This window comes from Neomonachus schauinslandi, chromosome 6, assembly GCF_002201575.2.
Source record: "Neomonachus schauinslandi chromosome 6, ASM220157v2, whole genome shotgun sequence".
In the NCBI taxonomy this organism is placed as follows: Eukaryota; Metazoa; Chordata; class Mammalia; order Carnivora; family Phocidae; genus Neomonachus; species Neomonachus schauinslandi.
The window spans coordinates 37,091,808-37,109,597 of record NC_058408.1 but is presented as its reverse complement, the minus strand read 5'-3'; the positions used below and the strand labels follow the sequence as shown (position 1 = coordinate 37,109,597).

General features: G+C 35.5%; 1 protein-coding gene across 4 annotated transcripts in view; it reads left to right on the top strand.

Annotated features, from left to right (window-relative positions):
• The window catches only part of INTS7 (integrator complex subunit 7), a 98,283-nt gene that overhangs the window by 8,654 nt on the left and 71,839 nt on the right, over window positions 1-17,790 (top strand). For 3 of the 4 annotated variants that reach the window (XM_044916360.1, XM_044916361.1, XM_044916362.1), the window contains exons 3-6: window positions 2,274-2,420; window positions 4,485-4,513; window positions 9,149-9,254; window positions 15,940-15,986. In XM_044916360.1, coding sequence (XP_044772295.1) covers window positions 2,274-2,420; window positions 4,485-4,513; window positions 9,149-9,254; window positions 15,940-15,986 — 329 coding nt within the window. The remainder of the gene's footprint in view (window positions 1-2,273; window positions 2,421-4,484; window positions 4,514-9,148; window positions 9,255-15,939; window positions 15,987-17,790) is intronic. The other variant, XM_044916363.1, reaches the window with a different exon arrangement.

The window sequence follows — 17,790 nt, the reverse complement described above, 5'->3', positions numbered from 1 at the left end:
CCAGTTAAGATAATCTTAATATATATATTATTGCATCTTTTGGAAGTATCTGTTGTTTGCACAGATTGTTTTGAGAAGTTCCTGATTTAATAACTTGTTTTATAACACAAGATTACATGTTACTGTGAAGTGCCTGAAACATGGATGGACTGGATAAATACCTTTTGGGTTTTTTTTTTCCCTCCCCACCAGTCCCTCTCCTGCTTCTTTCTACTGTTTTCCATGCACTTGTGTGTTTACACACACACCGAGTCAGACTTGAAGGAGAAGAGATGTGTAGAATTAGCTTGAGAGAAGAGGAAGACCATCTGACCTCCTGGCCTTGGTCATAATATGATGGAGGAGATTTAATTCATCCCCAGGGCTTTTCTCTCTGTCACTGCCATCTGAGTGTCTTGCAGCAGGATTGCAGGCATTGCCAACTGCTTATGCTTCGTATTCTAAGTGTAAGCTTCACGCCACCAAACACCATACGATTCCTACATGTAGCTCCTATTTTCTGTAGGTACATCAGCAGAGCGTTGTCTCCAAACTTTGAATCTTGAAAGCTCTCACATGATCTCCTCTAATCTTAAGTATGTTATTTCAGTTCCACATCCCTTCTTGATACTTGAGTCTTCGTTCCTTTATGTTCTCCTTTCCCTAATATATGCTTAGAGTTCTTGACCTTGGCTTTAACATTTCTCGTCCTTCCTTCTCATACATGTCTGAGGATGTCAGATAACATCCAGGTAACTGATACTATAGGACATATCAGAAAGGATTGAGTCTGGAATTCGTTCTGTCCACTGTGGGAGGAGAGAGAGACAGCGCTGTAAATGCTGAGTTACAGGACATATAATAGCCCATATAACAGACATGAGTTTTCTATTTCCTTTCAAATGTATTGCACATTGTTTGCCAAGGCAGTTCTATCAGTTCCTACTTTTGCCAAGGTCACATACCTGTTGACCACAACCTAGTCAGCCCTGGCTGTTAGTTTTATTACTTATGATTTGCTAGTTATGAAATGTTATTTCATTGCTGTTTTAACTAGCATTTTATAAATAACTTTTGAGGTTGAATATTTTGCCATATGATCTCATTTTCTTTACTACAAATTTTCTATTTGCTTCCTTAATTTTTGTCTTATATATAATCTTCTTTGATGAAAATCCTCAAACATTAAATTTTTGTGAGTAATGTTGTCAGTATTCTTTGATTAGAAGAAGACGTGAAGGAGTAATGGGAATATTTATTTCGTTTACTGAGCTCTTTCTATATATCAGATGCTTTTCTCATTTGCACATGTTTTCACATGTGAGGTAAGTACTGTTGCTCAGCGTTATATAATTGAGGAAATGGAACTGAGCAGAGAAGTTAAATTTGTCCACAGTGATAATACAGTTAGTGAGAGACAGAGCCAAGATAGCAGTCTTGGCAGTTGGTCTTCAGAATCTATGAAATACTACCTTTCTGACAGTTTGAACATTTGTGTTTGTTGTACGTAATAAATTTAAGACATACCTGGATGAGCAGTGTGCACAACATGAGAAAATTATTATCCTTAGGAAGAATGTCAGACATTTGAAAAGGATTCCTTATGTTTTGTTCTGTTTGGGCATTTCAGGTACACTAACAAATGCAAAAGCAAAAACTTGAGAATCCCTCTTCCAACATGGTGAAGTAATCAAATATGTCAACCACTCCCACAATCATGTCATCTGCAAATCAGGGCAGATTCTCTTCCTTTTTGATCTGTGTGCCTTTTATTTCCTTTTCTTACTGCACTAGCTTGAAGTTCCGGCCCTATGTTGTGTAAGAGTAACGAGAGCTGGCATATTTGCCTTTTCCCCAGAATTCTGAGGAAAGCATTCATTCTTTGACCACCTAAATATAATGTTAGCTATGGGCTTTTGGTTTATATCCTTTATCAAGAAGAAGTTTTCTTCTGTTCCTAGTTTGATTAGTTTCATCATGGATGTGTTATTGAATTTTGTTCATTGCTTTTTCTGCATTGATTGATATGATCATGTAACTTCCTTAGCCTGTTAATATTATGAATTACATTGCTTAATTTTTGAATATTAAACCAGCCTGGTATTCCTGGATTAAAAACAACAACAACAAAAACCAAAGTGTAGGCTTCAGCTCTTTTAATGATGAGAAATAATAATAGATTGAAAAACATTGGCCTGCTGCTAAAATTTAATATCGTTAGTGTTGCTTCGATTCCTAATTAAATATTACTTTCTTGAAGTGGTCTAATTTACTTTATCTCTGGTTCTTCATAGAAACAATTTCCTGAGGCTGTGTGTTCTTAAAGTTACTCAACAAAGTGAGAAGCATTTGGAGAAGATTCTGAATGTGGATGAATTTGTGAAGAGAATTTTCTCTGTGATTCACAGTAATGATCCTGTAGCAAGAGCCATCACACTCCGGTATACTATGTTGCTATAATGAATCACCACAAGATTGTTTGAGTTGCAGTTATGTACTTAAAAAGGGCAATATGTTTCCTTTTTTCATTTTGAATGTTAAGAATTTGTTTTTTCAACCAATACTCCGGGCAGAAATATGGTAACCATCCCAATCTGTACATGCTTTTCTCTTACCACCTATGATGCTGCTTTGGTTGTGAATTATTGCCTAACTTGTGTTTGGAAAATTTCTTTTTGTAGGTTGGTGTTCTCATCAGCCAGCTGGGGTCTGAATCTAGCTTAGCCCCAGCTCATTTTGGACTCTTACCTTCCTGAACTTGTTCTGTTTCGTGTCAGTTTTTCTATTCACCTTTGGTTATGTGCTCATTTTTATATGCAGTAATTTGTATTTGAACTCCTTGGAGAATGCCAGATGGAACCACTGTAGTTTCTCCATCCTTTTCTTTTCTTTGTTGGCATCTAAAAAAAAATTTTTTTTTAAGATTTTATTTATTTATTTATTTGCGAGAGAGTGAGAGAACGAGCAGGGGAGGGGCAGAAGAGGAGGTAGAGAATCTCAAGCAGACTCCTTGTTGAGCGGGAGCCCAATTCGGGGCTTGATCCCACAACCCTGAGATCATGACCTGAGCCGAAAGGAAGAGTGGGATGCTTAACCAACTGAGCCATCCAAGCACCTGCCCCCCCCCAATTTTTTTTTAATTTTGTCAGAATTTCATATTGTAAGCCTTATATCCAGCTTGAATCATATTCTCTTTTTAGGTCTGCTGTCTATGGAATGAATGTGTAATTTTTAGACTTTTGAAATTCACTTTCCTAAATTATAGGGCTCACTTCTGACTTGCCTTGTCCAGAAGTGAGCCCTCTTTTTAACCATAAAGTCTAGGATGTCACTTCTCTAATTTTTCTATCAGGAGCCAGTTCTTCCCTCTTGTTCAGAATTGCTTTTGTCATTCCTCTGCCTTTTGAGTGATTAAATTATGAGCAGATATTTTAAAGTCAGTTAATTGGTTTTATCTTTTAAAAACCATATATAATAGAACAGAATTAAATTTAAGATAGACTTTTTGATTCAGCAAATTCACTTATAGGAATTTTTTTCTGTAAATCATTTTTAAAAGTTGGTAAATAAATGTATACAGATGATCTTAGTATTATTTTTGTAAAAAGTGAAAAATTAGGGAAAATCATGTGTCAGTGTGGGAATAATTTATGAACCACTATATAACTTTTAAAGAATGAAGTGTGTGTTTAACATAGAGATATTAAGGGGCACCTGGGTGGCACAGTCAGTTGAGCGTCTGACTCTTGGTTTCAACTCAGGTTGTGATGAGATCGAGCCCCGCTCAGGCTCCCTGCTTCAGGCTCTGTGCTCTGTGCAGATTCTGCTTCAGATTCTCTCCCTCTGCCCCTCCTGCTCATGCTCTCTCTCTCTGAAATAAATAAATCTTAAAAAAAAAAAAGTGGAGATATTAAGTTAAAAAAAAACAAGTAGTCAAGTAATGTCCATTTTTTAATTCATTTTTACCTGTAATATTAATATATGTGTTTATTTAGGCTCAGAAAAGAATCTGAAGGAATGTATACTGTTAACAGTGATTATTTTTGGCAGGGGTTATTGGGCTTTGGATGACAAGAGACTTTTCTGAGTGATTTTGCAATGTTTGAATCATTTTCCACAGGCATAGGTTATCTTTTTTTATCAGAAGACAATTAAAAAAAAGAAATAATACAATTTAGTAGAATGATTTTATAAATAATTTAGAGCTAGTTTGAATGTTTTGAGAAGAATATCGATTAATATTTGAATATTCCATTCATTTTGCATGCTTGCTCTTTCCAATTCATGATAACTGGGCTTTGCCACAATTCTTCATTGAAGAACTGTTACTGTCAATAAAATCAGAGATTTATAGAAAGCTTCCAGAATATTTATTTATTTGTTTATTTAGGAAAAAAGGAAAGGAAAAAAAAATCAGATTGAAATTATATTTCTCAACATTAACACGATGCAAAAAATATTAAAAGAAACTTGAGTTGGGGCGCCTGGGTGGCCCAGTTGATTAGGCATCTGACTTCGGCTCGGGTCATCCCGGGTCTGGGATCCGGTCCGCCATCGGGCTCCTTGCTCAGCAGGGAGCCTGCTTCTCCCTCTGCCTGCCACTCCCTCTGCTTGTGCTCTCTCTCTCTTTCTCTGACAAATAAATAAAATCTTGAAAACAAAAAAAAAAGAAATTTGAGCTAAGAACGTTAAGGAGTCCAATTACCATTTAAAACATAGTACGTGGTGCCTGACTGACTCTGTTGGTGGAGCATGTGACTCTTGATCTTGGGGTTATAAATTCAAGCCCCACATTGGTGTAGAGATTACTTAAAAATAAAATCTAATAAATAAATAAATAAATAGTACAGTTAATAAGATCCTTAGATATACAAGGCCTTAGATGATTTTGCCAAATAGGGACTGTTTTAAAAACATTCTTGGAGTAGTTACTTTAGGAAGAGGAAAAAGCTTGGAGATCAGGAATAAGGGGTGATCAGATCATTTTGTGAAGTTTGCAGAATTATAAAGTAAATATCAAATACCAAAAAAGTGTATTTATAACGACTCAAATCTAAAATTCTAGTATCAACACAATATGAGAATATCAAACCCTTCTCACAAAAATAGAACATTTTTGAATAGCCTTAAAATTTTTTTCATGATTTCATAGTTTTTTCATGATACAAAAGATGACTTAAAGTAAAAAAGTATTTTTAGTTTAGTGTATTATTTAACATTATATTATAAAGTTTTAAAAATACAATCTTTAATAAGTATAAAGAAAACTAATTTTGCCATTAAAAAAGTAATAAGCACCATGTCATTTACTACCTTAATTATGTAAGAAAAAGCATGATTTGTCAATAAAAATTTTTAAATCATACATTTGACTTGGGGCTAAATGTAGTAAAAAGTAGGTTCCTTTTTTCCCCAATAACATTTTATTATAAACTTTAACAGTAGAGCAAAAATTTTTTTCTAATGCATTTCATAGTAAATTACAGATAGTACACTTCCCGCTGGGTACTTTGGCATGTGTATCATTAGGTAGAGTTCAGCTTGTTTACAGGGTTATCTGTTTCTTTCTTTCTTTGTTTAAGATTTATTTATTTATTTGAGAGAAAGAGTGCACACACATATGCACACAAGCAGGGGGAAGGGCAGAGGGAGAGAATCTCAAGCAGACTCCCTGCCCAGCGTGGAGCTCAGTGTGGGGCTGGATCCCACCACCTGTGAGATCATGACCTGAGCCTAAATCAAGAGTCGGATGTTCAATCGACTGAGCCACTCAGGCGCCCCACAGGGTTATCTGGTTCTTTAAATGTTAGTTAATTTACTGAGTACTGATAGATGCTTCAACTTACTCCAACCACTATCAGGATATAGAACTTACTCCAGAATATTCCCTTATGCAAGCTTTCTACTCAGTTCCTTCATCCACCTCCCCAGAGGCCACTGCTCTTCTTTTTCCTATTATATAGATAAATTTTTTGTCTGTTTTCAAACTCCATATAAGTGGGCTCATACAGTGGGTATCCTTTTGTGTAAGGCTTCTTTCACTCAGTGTTTTTTAGATTAATCCATTTTGTATGTCAGTAATATGGTTTTTTTTATTGCTCAGTAGTTTTCCCTGGTGTGTGAGCTTATTCTCTTACTGATGAATACCTAGGCTGTTTCCACTTTGGGGCTATTGTAAATAAAGTTGTTGTGAACCTTCTTGTACAAGACTTGTTGTGAACATGCTTCCCTTTCTGCCAAATAGATACATAGGACTGAAATTGCTGAATCATGGGGTAGGTATATATTTAATTTTACAAGAAACTGCCAGACCTTTTTTCCAAAGTGGTTTTAACCATTTTATTTTATTATTATTTTTTAAAGATTTTATTTATTTATTTGACAGAGAGAAACAGCGAGAGAGGGAACACAAGCGGGGGAGTGGGAGAGGGAGAAGCAGGCCTCTCGCTGAGCAGGGAACCCGATGTGGGGCTCAATCCCAGGACCCTGGGACCATGACCTGAGCCAAAGGCAGACGCTTAACAACTGAGCCACTCAGGCGCCCCTTAACCATTTTATATTCTGACCAACAGTGTGTGAGCTCTGGTTGCTTCATCCTTTTGCCAACCTTTGGTGTTGTCAGTCTTCTTCATTTTAGCCATTCTGATGGGGTGTATAGTGGTTTTGATTTGCATTTCCCTGATGGTAATGATCACTTTCTCATATACCTTTTGATGACAGTTCTTCTGTCTCTTTTTGGAAAAATCCGTTCAAATTGTTTGCCCGTTTTCTTTCATTAGATTGTTTAGATTTTATGTTACTTGTCTCTTTATTATAGAATTGTAGGGTTTCTTGATATATTCTGAATACCACTCCTTTATCAGACATATGCTTTACAAATCATATTTAAAAATAGAAACTTCTTTCAGGGCCTGAAAGCCATGAACAGAATGACTACCATTTTTATGCTCTTCCTTAAGTTACGTCTCAACATTATCATTTCTTGTATTTTCTGTCTGTAACTAAGATAATATATGACTCAGAATAAAGAGAGTTCCGAACTGGGTAAGTGTCAAGACCAGCCGAGATGCTGGCGGTGTGAAACCAAGTGAGTGTGCTTCTGAGATAGTCACCAACCACTGTACATTGCTTTTAGTTTATATAAACTATGAGGTTTTCAAAATATTCTGCTTTTAAAAGGGAGAAATAACATAAGTGCTTTTGTAATTAAGAAGAAAAAAGATGTCAGCTTTTTGAAATCCCATTTGGGAAGCAGTAGCCTGCTCAACTGAAGAGAAGTTTGGCTGGATGTATAGGGAGAATTATTTTGGTCCCAACTCACATTCTGATGAGTTGACATTTCAGAAATCACTTTCCTTGATGTAAAGCGAGAAAAGTGATACCTGCCCTAATGGATTCGCTTATTTCCTATATGGTAAAATGCAACATGTGCAAAAAAAAAGTGGTTTTAACCATTTTATTTTATTATTATTTTTTAAAGATTTTATTTGGTCACCGTAGAAATGTAAAGAACCTGACTATTAAAATCTGTCTTTGAAAAGGTATGAAGCATATAAGTGATTATGTATTCATTCCTTCTATCGTGAAATACTTGCTACAGTACTTTTTTTTGTAAAGAAAAAGATGTGTTACAGAAAGATGTTAATGTTTAATAGGAACATGATTTTTCATTGAGGAACATTATAATAGCTGATGAAAACGAATCTGTTAAGGAGAAAAAGTCTACAAAGAAAAGATGTGGCTAATAAGTGATAGATCAACATTAAGTACTCTGAGTACCCATTGAATAGAAAGTTTGTTTTTAGGAAGATAGATTAAAGTGGGAACTCTGATCTCAAGGAGCTTGTTTTCTGGAAGAATGTATTAATAAGGTTAAACACATGAAGGAAAGCAAAAAGTGATGTCTCTCAAACACGAATTCTTAGAGTCAGAATGATTCAAACTTAAAGAGGAGAAAGGACAAGGAAGAGATGACATTTTAAAGATGTTTTCTTTTTTTACCCATTACTTTAGACTTCTTAATGGAAAAAAATGGAAGAAGAAGCTGGGAGGTATTTATAGTGTTTGAAATGTAGTGCTACAAATTATTTATAATATTACCAGAAATATTTTCAGAAAGTAATGACCAATGGGTCATTATGCCTTTTTTTGCCCTTTTATATTTAAATAGTAACAAACTTAATCAAAATGTGTTGATATTAGCCCAATCTTTTCTTACATAAAATATATTACAAGCTGTTTATTTCTTTTGAAAAATAACTCCTCTAATTTCAAAACCTTATTTTCAAATTGAATACAAATGACATATGGTAGTCCATTTTAGTATTTTGTTTGGTATAAACTCTAATACTTATGTCCAATCAAATCTCCATAAGATAGGTAGGTGGTGACATGTCAAGTTGGAAGTTTACTTAGAACACTGACTTTGAGAAATGTTGTCCTGTAGGAACTCTGTTTTGTTTATTGCAGTGTTTTACAGCCTTCAAAAATCCATGCCTTTCTTGTGAAAAAATCTTTCAAGCTTTGTCTTATGTAGTTTATGTTACAAACAATAGATTTCTTTCCTTTTCCAAATTTATAATTTATTATAAAGTAGATTGCGTTTTTCGAGACGCTACCTTCCTCATCCTTGCAGATTCTGAAATGAGCCCCAGGGAGTGTCCTCTACCTCTGTTCTCTTGATGCTGAAGACAGATTTGAAAATCATGGTATCAGTATTTACTGATGTAGAAAAAAAGACTGGGAGTCTTACCTTTTTTACTTTCTGGACCTGCTTAATAGCAAAAATGTTTTGCTAAAATGGACTGATAGAACATTGGAAAATTGGTATTTTGGTGCTTTAATAATTCAGAAGTTTCTGAGCTCTATTTGGTACCTGGGAGGTACTTCAGGATGATAATTTTCAATTTTGCTTATGTTAGATAAGCCATGTTAATTTTTCTGATATATCAGAGTGTGGAAAAATATTTGGAATTTGAATCACTGCTTGATTCCTAAAGTTGATGTTTTACTAACCCGAGATTTAAGGAATTATCTGCAAATTTTAATTTTGGCAATCTGGCTTTGTCTCGCTTCTTCCTCTCAGGAATTATTGATGCCAGGCTTCCCAACATCCTACAGAGACAGAAAGATCCAAAAAGAATAGAAATACAATAAGCTAAAAATCAAGAGAGGAAGAATGCTCATCATAGTATTCGTCAGAGTCTGGACTCACATGATAACGTAGAAGTCGAAGCTGCTGTTTTTGCTGCTGCAAACTTCTCTGCACAGTCAAAGTAAGCATCGGCCTTTTAATAATTTGTCTTCCCAAGAAGAGGTTTTGAAGGAATAACTCATCAATATAGATAAACACTAAGAGAGCAATGTAAATGGCAAGGTGTATTTTCTAAGAGGGTTTACGTCATGTTGGGGAAACAGAACTTCATTACATAAAGCAGAATACTTAAGTACGTATGTTGGCGTTAACTGCACATGGAATAAGAATTTCCAGAAGGACAGATCAGCATAGATTACGATAGTTAGGGAGGGCTTCATTGGGGAGCAGAAGTTTTGTCCACCAAGGCACCCTCCCCAAACATACATGGTTCTAATGCTAAATTGCTGCTTTCTTACTGTCTTGTCAAGGTTAGCTTTTTGGCATTAGAGCTGTGTACGTTTGGCAAAGATAGTAATTTGAGCTGAAACCAGTTTTAGCCTATTTGTTTTTTTTTAAGATTTTATTTATTCATTTGACAGAGAGACACAGCGAGAGAGGGAACACAAGCCGGGGGAGTGGGAGAGGGAGAAGCAGGCTTCCCGCGGAGCAGGGAGCCCGATACGGGGCTCGATCCCAGGACCCTGGGACCAAGACCTGAGCCGAAGGCAGACGCTTAACGACTGAGCCACCCAGGTGCCCCTAGCCTATTTGTGATGTCGTATCCTACACTGTTATATTGTAGAACAATTTTTTTTTTTTTATGCAGTGCTGACCATGGATGGTTATGTTACTGTCTTTGACTTGTTTGGTTACCCTCTCTAAAAATATAAATTATCCCTTTTATTGACTTTTATCAAAAGTAGCATTGCCTTCTGGAGGGCATTTTGGTAGTATGCATTTGCCTTAAACATGTTCATCCTTTTACCCCCTCAAGTGGACCTAGAAAATCCACTTCTGAGAACTTAACCTGAGGAATCAGCAACGTGTACTGATACTTATTTGCAAGGATGCTAGTTGTAGTGTTATAAAAACAAAACAAGGGTACCTGGGTGGCTCAGTCGTTAAGCGTCTGCCTTCGGCTCAGGTCGTAATCCCAGGGTCCTGGGATCGAGCCCCACGTCGGGTTCCCTGGTCTGTGGGAAGCCTGCTTCTCCCTCTCCCACTCCCCCTGCTTGTGTTCCTGCTCTCGCTGTATCTCTCTCTGTCAAATAAATAAATAAACAAAATCTTTAAAAATAAATAAATAAAATAAAAACAAAACAAATTAATAGCAACCTAACTTCCAGCCAATGTGCCTAGATAAATATGATCATACGGTGAAATATTATGTCAGCTCTTTAACATATATTTTAGAAGTATATTTGGAAACAGGTTATGTCATATCTTACAAGCTTTTACAGAATATATTTTTTAAGAAACAGGTATTTGTGTTGATGAAAAACAAAAAAGACAGGATATATATCAAAATACTGTCTCTGGGTGATAAGATGGTATCTTATTTTATTCTCCTTTTTATAAATTTCTGTGTATACTGTCAGGAGCAAGTTTGGGCTTTATAATCAGATAAATGTTACTTTTAAAATTAAAAAAAGATAGCATTTCCATTAAGAATCTCTGCTAAATTTGGATAAAACTTGGAACAGTTTATCACCAACTTTCTCTCTTCAGATTTTAATTATATGTGTATTCATCTCTTCAGCTGCTCCTATCAAACCTTCAGAATCCCAGGATTACTCATTGGAAAAGGAGAATGGAGAATAGAAAGCATGTAGTTTTTAATGTACTGCTCAAAATTAGTAGGTGTGGCAGTAATTGAGGAAGAGAAATATCTGAGTAAATACAGTCCTATTTGTGCTTTTGAGAACTGGCATTTTTTTTCTTATTGAGAGTCATTACTTTTGAGAGAACTTTTTAAAAATTGTTTTTATTGGTTAGGAATTATGTATCTGGTGAATAGTTATCTGATTACCACTGTCAAGGTATCAGTACTTTATAATCTACCTGAGTAAGCTTGCATTTCCTGTAGCTCCAAAAATAGTTTTCTAAATTTAGTTTCTAAATTCAGATGATAAATTTGTAATTTAGTGATTATATTTTATTTTAATGAGAATCATTTTTGGTTCAGGTTTTCTCTTATGTTATTATCAGAAGCTAATTTTATTAGCTGTGGAATTTCTGATATGTTTTTGAAAAGGTTAACTAAGTACCGTAGAAACATGATTCTTTGTTTATAGAATTTATTGACTAATAAACATTTAAATTAATGGTTTACATAGATGCAGTTTTTAACATACCAGGCTTCAGTATGATATAATTTGTTATCTTTAAAAATACCAAATTTGTGCACTAGGAAAGGCTCAAGGGCCTCTCAAAATGTATCAGAGTGTAAAATTAACTAATTGTATAATGAACTGTATCTTTTTGAGATTAGCATTTACCTCTTCTTCTGAAATGATGACCTGGCTTGAAATCAGCTATCTCAACCAATACTAATGGGTTTTTGTCTTAGTATCTCTATCAGTTTTGAATCTTAAATTAGAGCAACTGGCCAAATAAGACCTTAAGAATTTATTTAATACTGTTCTCCCTTTGTCTATTATCATAATCACATCTAACTTGTTCTTAAAAAGGTTAAGATTTTATATATTTAAAGAGCTAGTCCCTGGGTCGTAAAGCAGGAGTTGGAAACCCAAATGCCTTCAGAAACTGGGGAAGCATTGTTAGTGAGAGAGGTGCCCTCTAGCGGCCACTGTGCCGAACTGAACAACACACTCGCAGCCTAAAAGTGGTGGCTGCTTACTCCTTGGCCCCAGATAATTGTGACATTGCAGGTATGTATGCCCGATGCTGTCAGATCTGGCTTTTTTTGGAGGGGCAGGGGTGGAATGGATGGAAGCTGGAAAATCTGATTATTCTGTTTATAGTCTTATCACCATATGAGACTCTATATTAACATACATTCTTAATATTGACATTAAGAATTAAAAAAAATATTAGTAGCAAAAAGAAAAAAAAGAAAGAAAGAAAACTGCAGGCTTCTAATTTGCAGTTTATTGACCCTAAAGGCCCATAACAGATTTTTAAATTTTGAGTTGTATAAAAGTATATAGTTACTGAAGAAATGCTTATTGAATATCCACCATGTCCAGATAGTATTCTCAGCACCCAGGAATACAGGGGTAGAGAAGATAAAAGCCCTATTGTTGTGTAAACACAAAATAGTTTCAGATGTGTGTTAATGTTATGGAAAAATAAAACAATTTTGTGATAAAAATAATAGAGTTTCATCATTGTTATAATGACCTGAGTGAGCTGCTTTAAGTAGAGTGATCAGGGAAGGCCTCTCTAACGAGGTGACATTTGAGCTGAAACCAAGTGATGAAGAGGCAGCAAGTTAGAGGAAGAATAAGAAGAAAGAATAACAACTATAAGAGCACTCTGATATGTGAATGAGTTGTCTATACATGCCCGATACACCTCTTATCTTACACCTAAAAGACATTTATAACTTAACTTTTTCTTATCAAATGTGAAGCTGATATCTTAGAAAGGTAGTTTTCAGACTGTTTGGTATCTTTATACTTTTCAAGCATTATTGAGGTCCTCAAAGAGCTTTTTTTGTTTACATGGACTGTATCAATTGATATTTACAGTATTAGAAATTTAAATGGCGAAATTTTAAAAATACATGTTCATTTTTAAAATAACAATTCTCTAAATATGTTAATATAAAAATACTTCTATGAAAATAGTTGTTTTCCAAAACAAAACAATTTTGTGAGATGAGTAGCATTGTTTTTTTTTTTACATTTTTGCAAATCTCTTTCATGTCTGGCTGGATTCTTATATCTGTTTCTGTATTCAACATTTTTGTTGCAATATGTTACCATAAAGTATATGAAACAAATCTAGCCTCACACAGATATACAGTTGGAAAAGAGAAGAATATTTTTAAAGGCTTTATAGGTAGTTATGAATATTTTTCTTTGATGTTATACAAGAACTAGACAAGTGGTGGTTTCTTAAAGATTAATTGCAATGTGGACTCTAAAATCGTATCAGTGAACTTGTACTATATTACATTGAAATCTGTTGGAATCTCTTACCCATGTATGGTTTTATAATTAACGCGTTGGCGTTTTTGAAAACATTGGTTCACTGCCTTATGCAGGTCTTCCAAATGTTGACCCATTTCATTGTATCATATCAAAGGATCACATTTGTTATTGGCCACTGATCTCGTCAGGAAATTCTTTAAATATTAAGTTGTCAAGTTCATGACGATAGATACAAGTTTTCCGAAATTCTAATTTTTGCTTAGAAACTCAGATTGGCAAAAAAATTTGCCCAGTTATTGTCCATGAATTGACAAGCCGACTTTATTCATCTTTTGAGAAAATGTCTGCCAAATAGCCAAGTCGGAATAACCATGAAGTTCCATGAAAAAATGTCTAGTTCATCTCATAACTCAAATAATTACATGGTACTTTTCCTGGAGACAACCACTGTGTACTTATGTGTGGCTTCTGTTTTGTCAGAGAATATTAAAAAGATACTCATGGGTTGAAATTCAATAGAATTAGTAATTTTCACTGTTTTATCAAGGACGTTTGTAAGTGCATCTGGCTTCCTTCCTTCCTTCCTTTCTTTCCGTTTAATGTGAGTGCACAGGGGTGGAGAATACAGTGGCTGCTGGGACAGTTTGGTGACACTGCCTTGGGTCTTGCTAAGGTACCAGCAGTTTTGCTCATTGCTTTGGTACCAGTGGTAAAGATAGCAACATTGGTGTTCGAGGAAAATCATGAGATTTAAAAAAAAAAAAAGTTACTTGCTTTGAAATTTTCAGCACAAATACGGTTTATTGCCAAGAATTCACATACAAGATGATTTTCTCTGATTAGGTGATGCTGATACAAGCAAAAGAGCACATCTAGCCATGTCTGTAGATTTTCCATTTGTGAGGCAGAGATAAAATTCTGCAGTTGAACTATTAACTCAGTCTTCATGTTTGCAGCTAAATCTTTTATGTGATAAGTTACTCCAGTGTTGAAAAGTGGCAGTGCTTGATGTCTTGTACTGACTTTTCATCCAGGTATTCAGCATTGTCAGCTGCAGACGTTTCTTAGCTGTTATGTGCACTTCTCCAGCCAGTGCATTACGATAACTTACCCTGTTAGGATTTCTAGTTTAAAAATCAATAGTTTGCTTTTAAAGAACACATTTAAAATACTCAGTCTTTTTTTTTTTAATTCTAAATAATTAGTCTTGAAACGAAACCTCAAGTTAACTGGTACCATAATACTTTCTGAAATGTCTTATTTCATAAGGCACAATAAGTTAAATTATTAACATCTGAAAAATCAAAGGATAGCTTTAGTCATATTCTTTTTTATTTACAGTTTTGCTTTTCTTTAGAATAGATTCTTCCATGAATTAGAAAACTCTTCGATATGTCAGTTTTACCTTTTTCAGCATCTTTAGACCTAGACGGTACAGCTGTGGGTTGAGAAAATGAGTCTTCTAATCTCTTTGTCAAGCCAGTGATTCATTTTTAAGTATAAAAAAAATGCTTTGCAAATAAACTTTATTGTATTTTGGAATAAAATATTGTTAAATTCTAAAAAAGCAATTTTAGATAAAATTTTAGAAAAATCTTTCAAAATTTTATTGCAAAATATGGCAATGTGTACTTCCTGATATGTTTCTGTAAGCATAAGGAAAACTTCAGGATTTCAAAACAATGATGTATTGGATGATAATGATGTTATAGAGATAGTAATAGATATAGTCAAATATAGTAAAAGCACAGGAGAAGGATTGAGAACTGAGTTAATCTCAGAAAACATATTTGTACACTAAACCTGAACCTACTACCTTAGAAAATTCTAGGAAACACAAGAATGCACAGCTGTCAAGAGGTGATGTCATTATACATCATATAGCCTCTGGAAAACTGTGCTATTCGCTTATGAGAATGGAATTGAAAATGGCAAATAATATCTTAATGGCAGGAAATATTTTATGTAGACATCCATTGAACTACAGAGGGGAAGTATTTCATATCTTACATAGCATTCATCGTGGCTAAATGAGCCAAGCTTGATCATATTATCTGTATTATATTTCCTTACATATGATGTAATGTCTTATCCCAAATGTTCATGTTATTAATAACTTTTGCAGCACTCAGTGATATATTTATTGGGACCGAATCAAAAGCAGCACCTTGGAAAACACTTTAAATGTATATAATATAAAAAAACAATGGCCAATCTTAAATAGTTTGGCTTTTGGTAATATTCTGCCCATATTTCCTACTTGGCTTTTCTACTTCATACTTAGTCTATTTTTCTTAAATTTAGAATATTCGAAATATATTTTATTGCTTATATAATCAGCTTATGGTGTTAAAAGCTTTTCTTAATCAAAAGCACATCCTAAAATATCGTAGACTGAGATAATGACCTTGAATCTTTTAGACAGTGGCACTCAGTGATGCAAACTGCAACAGCACCCATAAATCAGAACATCTTACCTTGAATACCGCTTGGAAACGGTGTTGGCATAAGCCCATTTGCTGGTGGGAATTTTGGTTTCAGTTGCATTTCTTACCCCACCCCCACTACCTGACGTTTGGAATATTAGTTACGATTTGAAGTATTATGTTTCTCCCGTGTTGATTGTGTTCTGTTTATGTCCTTGGAAAACTTAAGCAAATGTAATTTTTTTGGTTTTAAAGTTTTTTGCTGTTCTCTCTTTCCAAGGGATTTTGCTGTAGGAATCTGTAACAAAATCAGTGAAATGATTCAAGGTATGTATGCTTCATTCAGTATGATGAAGTGACTTACTGGGATTTATATTAATATTGATAGCTCTTAACATTAAGTACTTACAATGTGCTTGTCACCATTCATTCACTAATTCATTCAAATAATGTTTATTAAGCATCTTCTAAATGCCCCAAACTGTTCTGGGTGCTTAGAATACAGTAGTGAACAAAACAGAGTCCTTGCCCTCGTGTAACCTACATTCTAGTGGCAGAAATGGGGTAGAGGTGGCAATAGACAAATAAAAATATGATATAACAGTTGCCATGGAGAAAAAGTGAGGTAAGAAGGATAAGAGTTCCCAGAGTAGAGTCTGCACCCCAAGGTGGAAGGGGGCGCTTTATATTTTGTATATGTTGAAGGACGGCCTCTAATGAAGTGATATTTGTGTGAGAAATACAGTTATTTAGGGGAAGAGCACTCTGATCTGGGAGAGCAGAGGGCTGTTAGAAACTCTGAGGCTCTCTCCATGTTCTGTTAATGTTCCTCCAGTGTCTTCCATTTGCAGCTAAACTCAGATCCAAATTCCTTACCATAGCCTTCAAGGCCCTACTTTTCGAAACTCATCTTCCATGCTATGCTTCATGTGTGTTGGCCCCACTTACTCCCGTCCTAGTCACTAAAGGGGCTCCAGCACTACACGGCTCGGAGAGCACCACCTTCTTTGTATTTTTCTACGTGGCGTTCCCGTGAATTGTGCAACTTGGCAGACTCGGATAGGCAATACTGTTACGTCTATTAGAAGAGGAAATGGAGCCACATTAAAATTACTTGAAGACAAAGATACAGTGGTTGAGCTTTGTCCTGTGCTCCTTTCCTTTGTCCTTTTTTCCCCCACTGCCAGAAAAGGGCTCTCCTGCAGAAAGCTGTCATTAAAAGGAAGCATCCTCCCTCATTCATTGAGCAGTTTTTATTGAACGCTGGCTCTATCAGACAAGATTGCATCAGGAAATAGATGTCATGCTCAAATTAAAATAATCCAAGGAGGGTTGAAGGAAGGAACAGTTCAAAGGTGTAGTCAGGGTGAACTGTAGGGGATTATGTAGTCCTATACCCAAAGGTGCGGAGAGGGAGTGGTTACCAGAAACCTGGAGTCATGTCAAGAGGGCCACTTTGAAAAACTGACCTTCAGTGTGATATGACCTGATGTGACCCTGTAGAGAGGGATCCAGGGAATATATATTCTGACCTCTTTCTTCTCCCTTCCATCCCCTGCTGGGGCTCTTCACTGGCTAAACCCAAACAGTGGGCAAATAGCAAGGGAATTGATGGAAGCTATATAGGTAAGCCTCCTAAGGTGCTGGAGTATTGTGTATATTGGGTGATGGTTATTTGAGTATATCGTTATGTAGAAACCTATTAATTTATAGACCTAAGATTCATTATTGTTTCTTAAGCTTTATGTATAAAAAGATTTAAAGCAAAAGAACAGGAACTAGGGGGTTGAAAGAGAAAGGGGGAATAAAGCACAAGAGTGGCAGTGAGGGCAAGTGGAGGAAGGCTGGAGCCCAAGATCTGGAAATGGCAGGGGAGTTTGAGGAATAAAGTAGGATGCTTGTGTTTCTGCCAAGTAAAATCTCTTGAGTGTCTCTAAACCAGTAAAAATATCTGTAAACACAAGGAATTCCATGGACCGCTGGGTGGAGCACAGATTTACAGAGGAAGAGGGGAGGGATAGGAGACAGGAATCTCCCATGGGGAAAAGCCTACTAGGGAGAATGCTTAGGAGACTTTTGTAATCAGTCTAGAGATGGTGGTGGAAGTGGACCAGTGTGATAGCAATGGAAG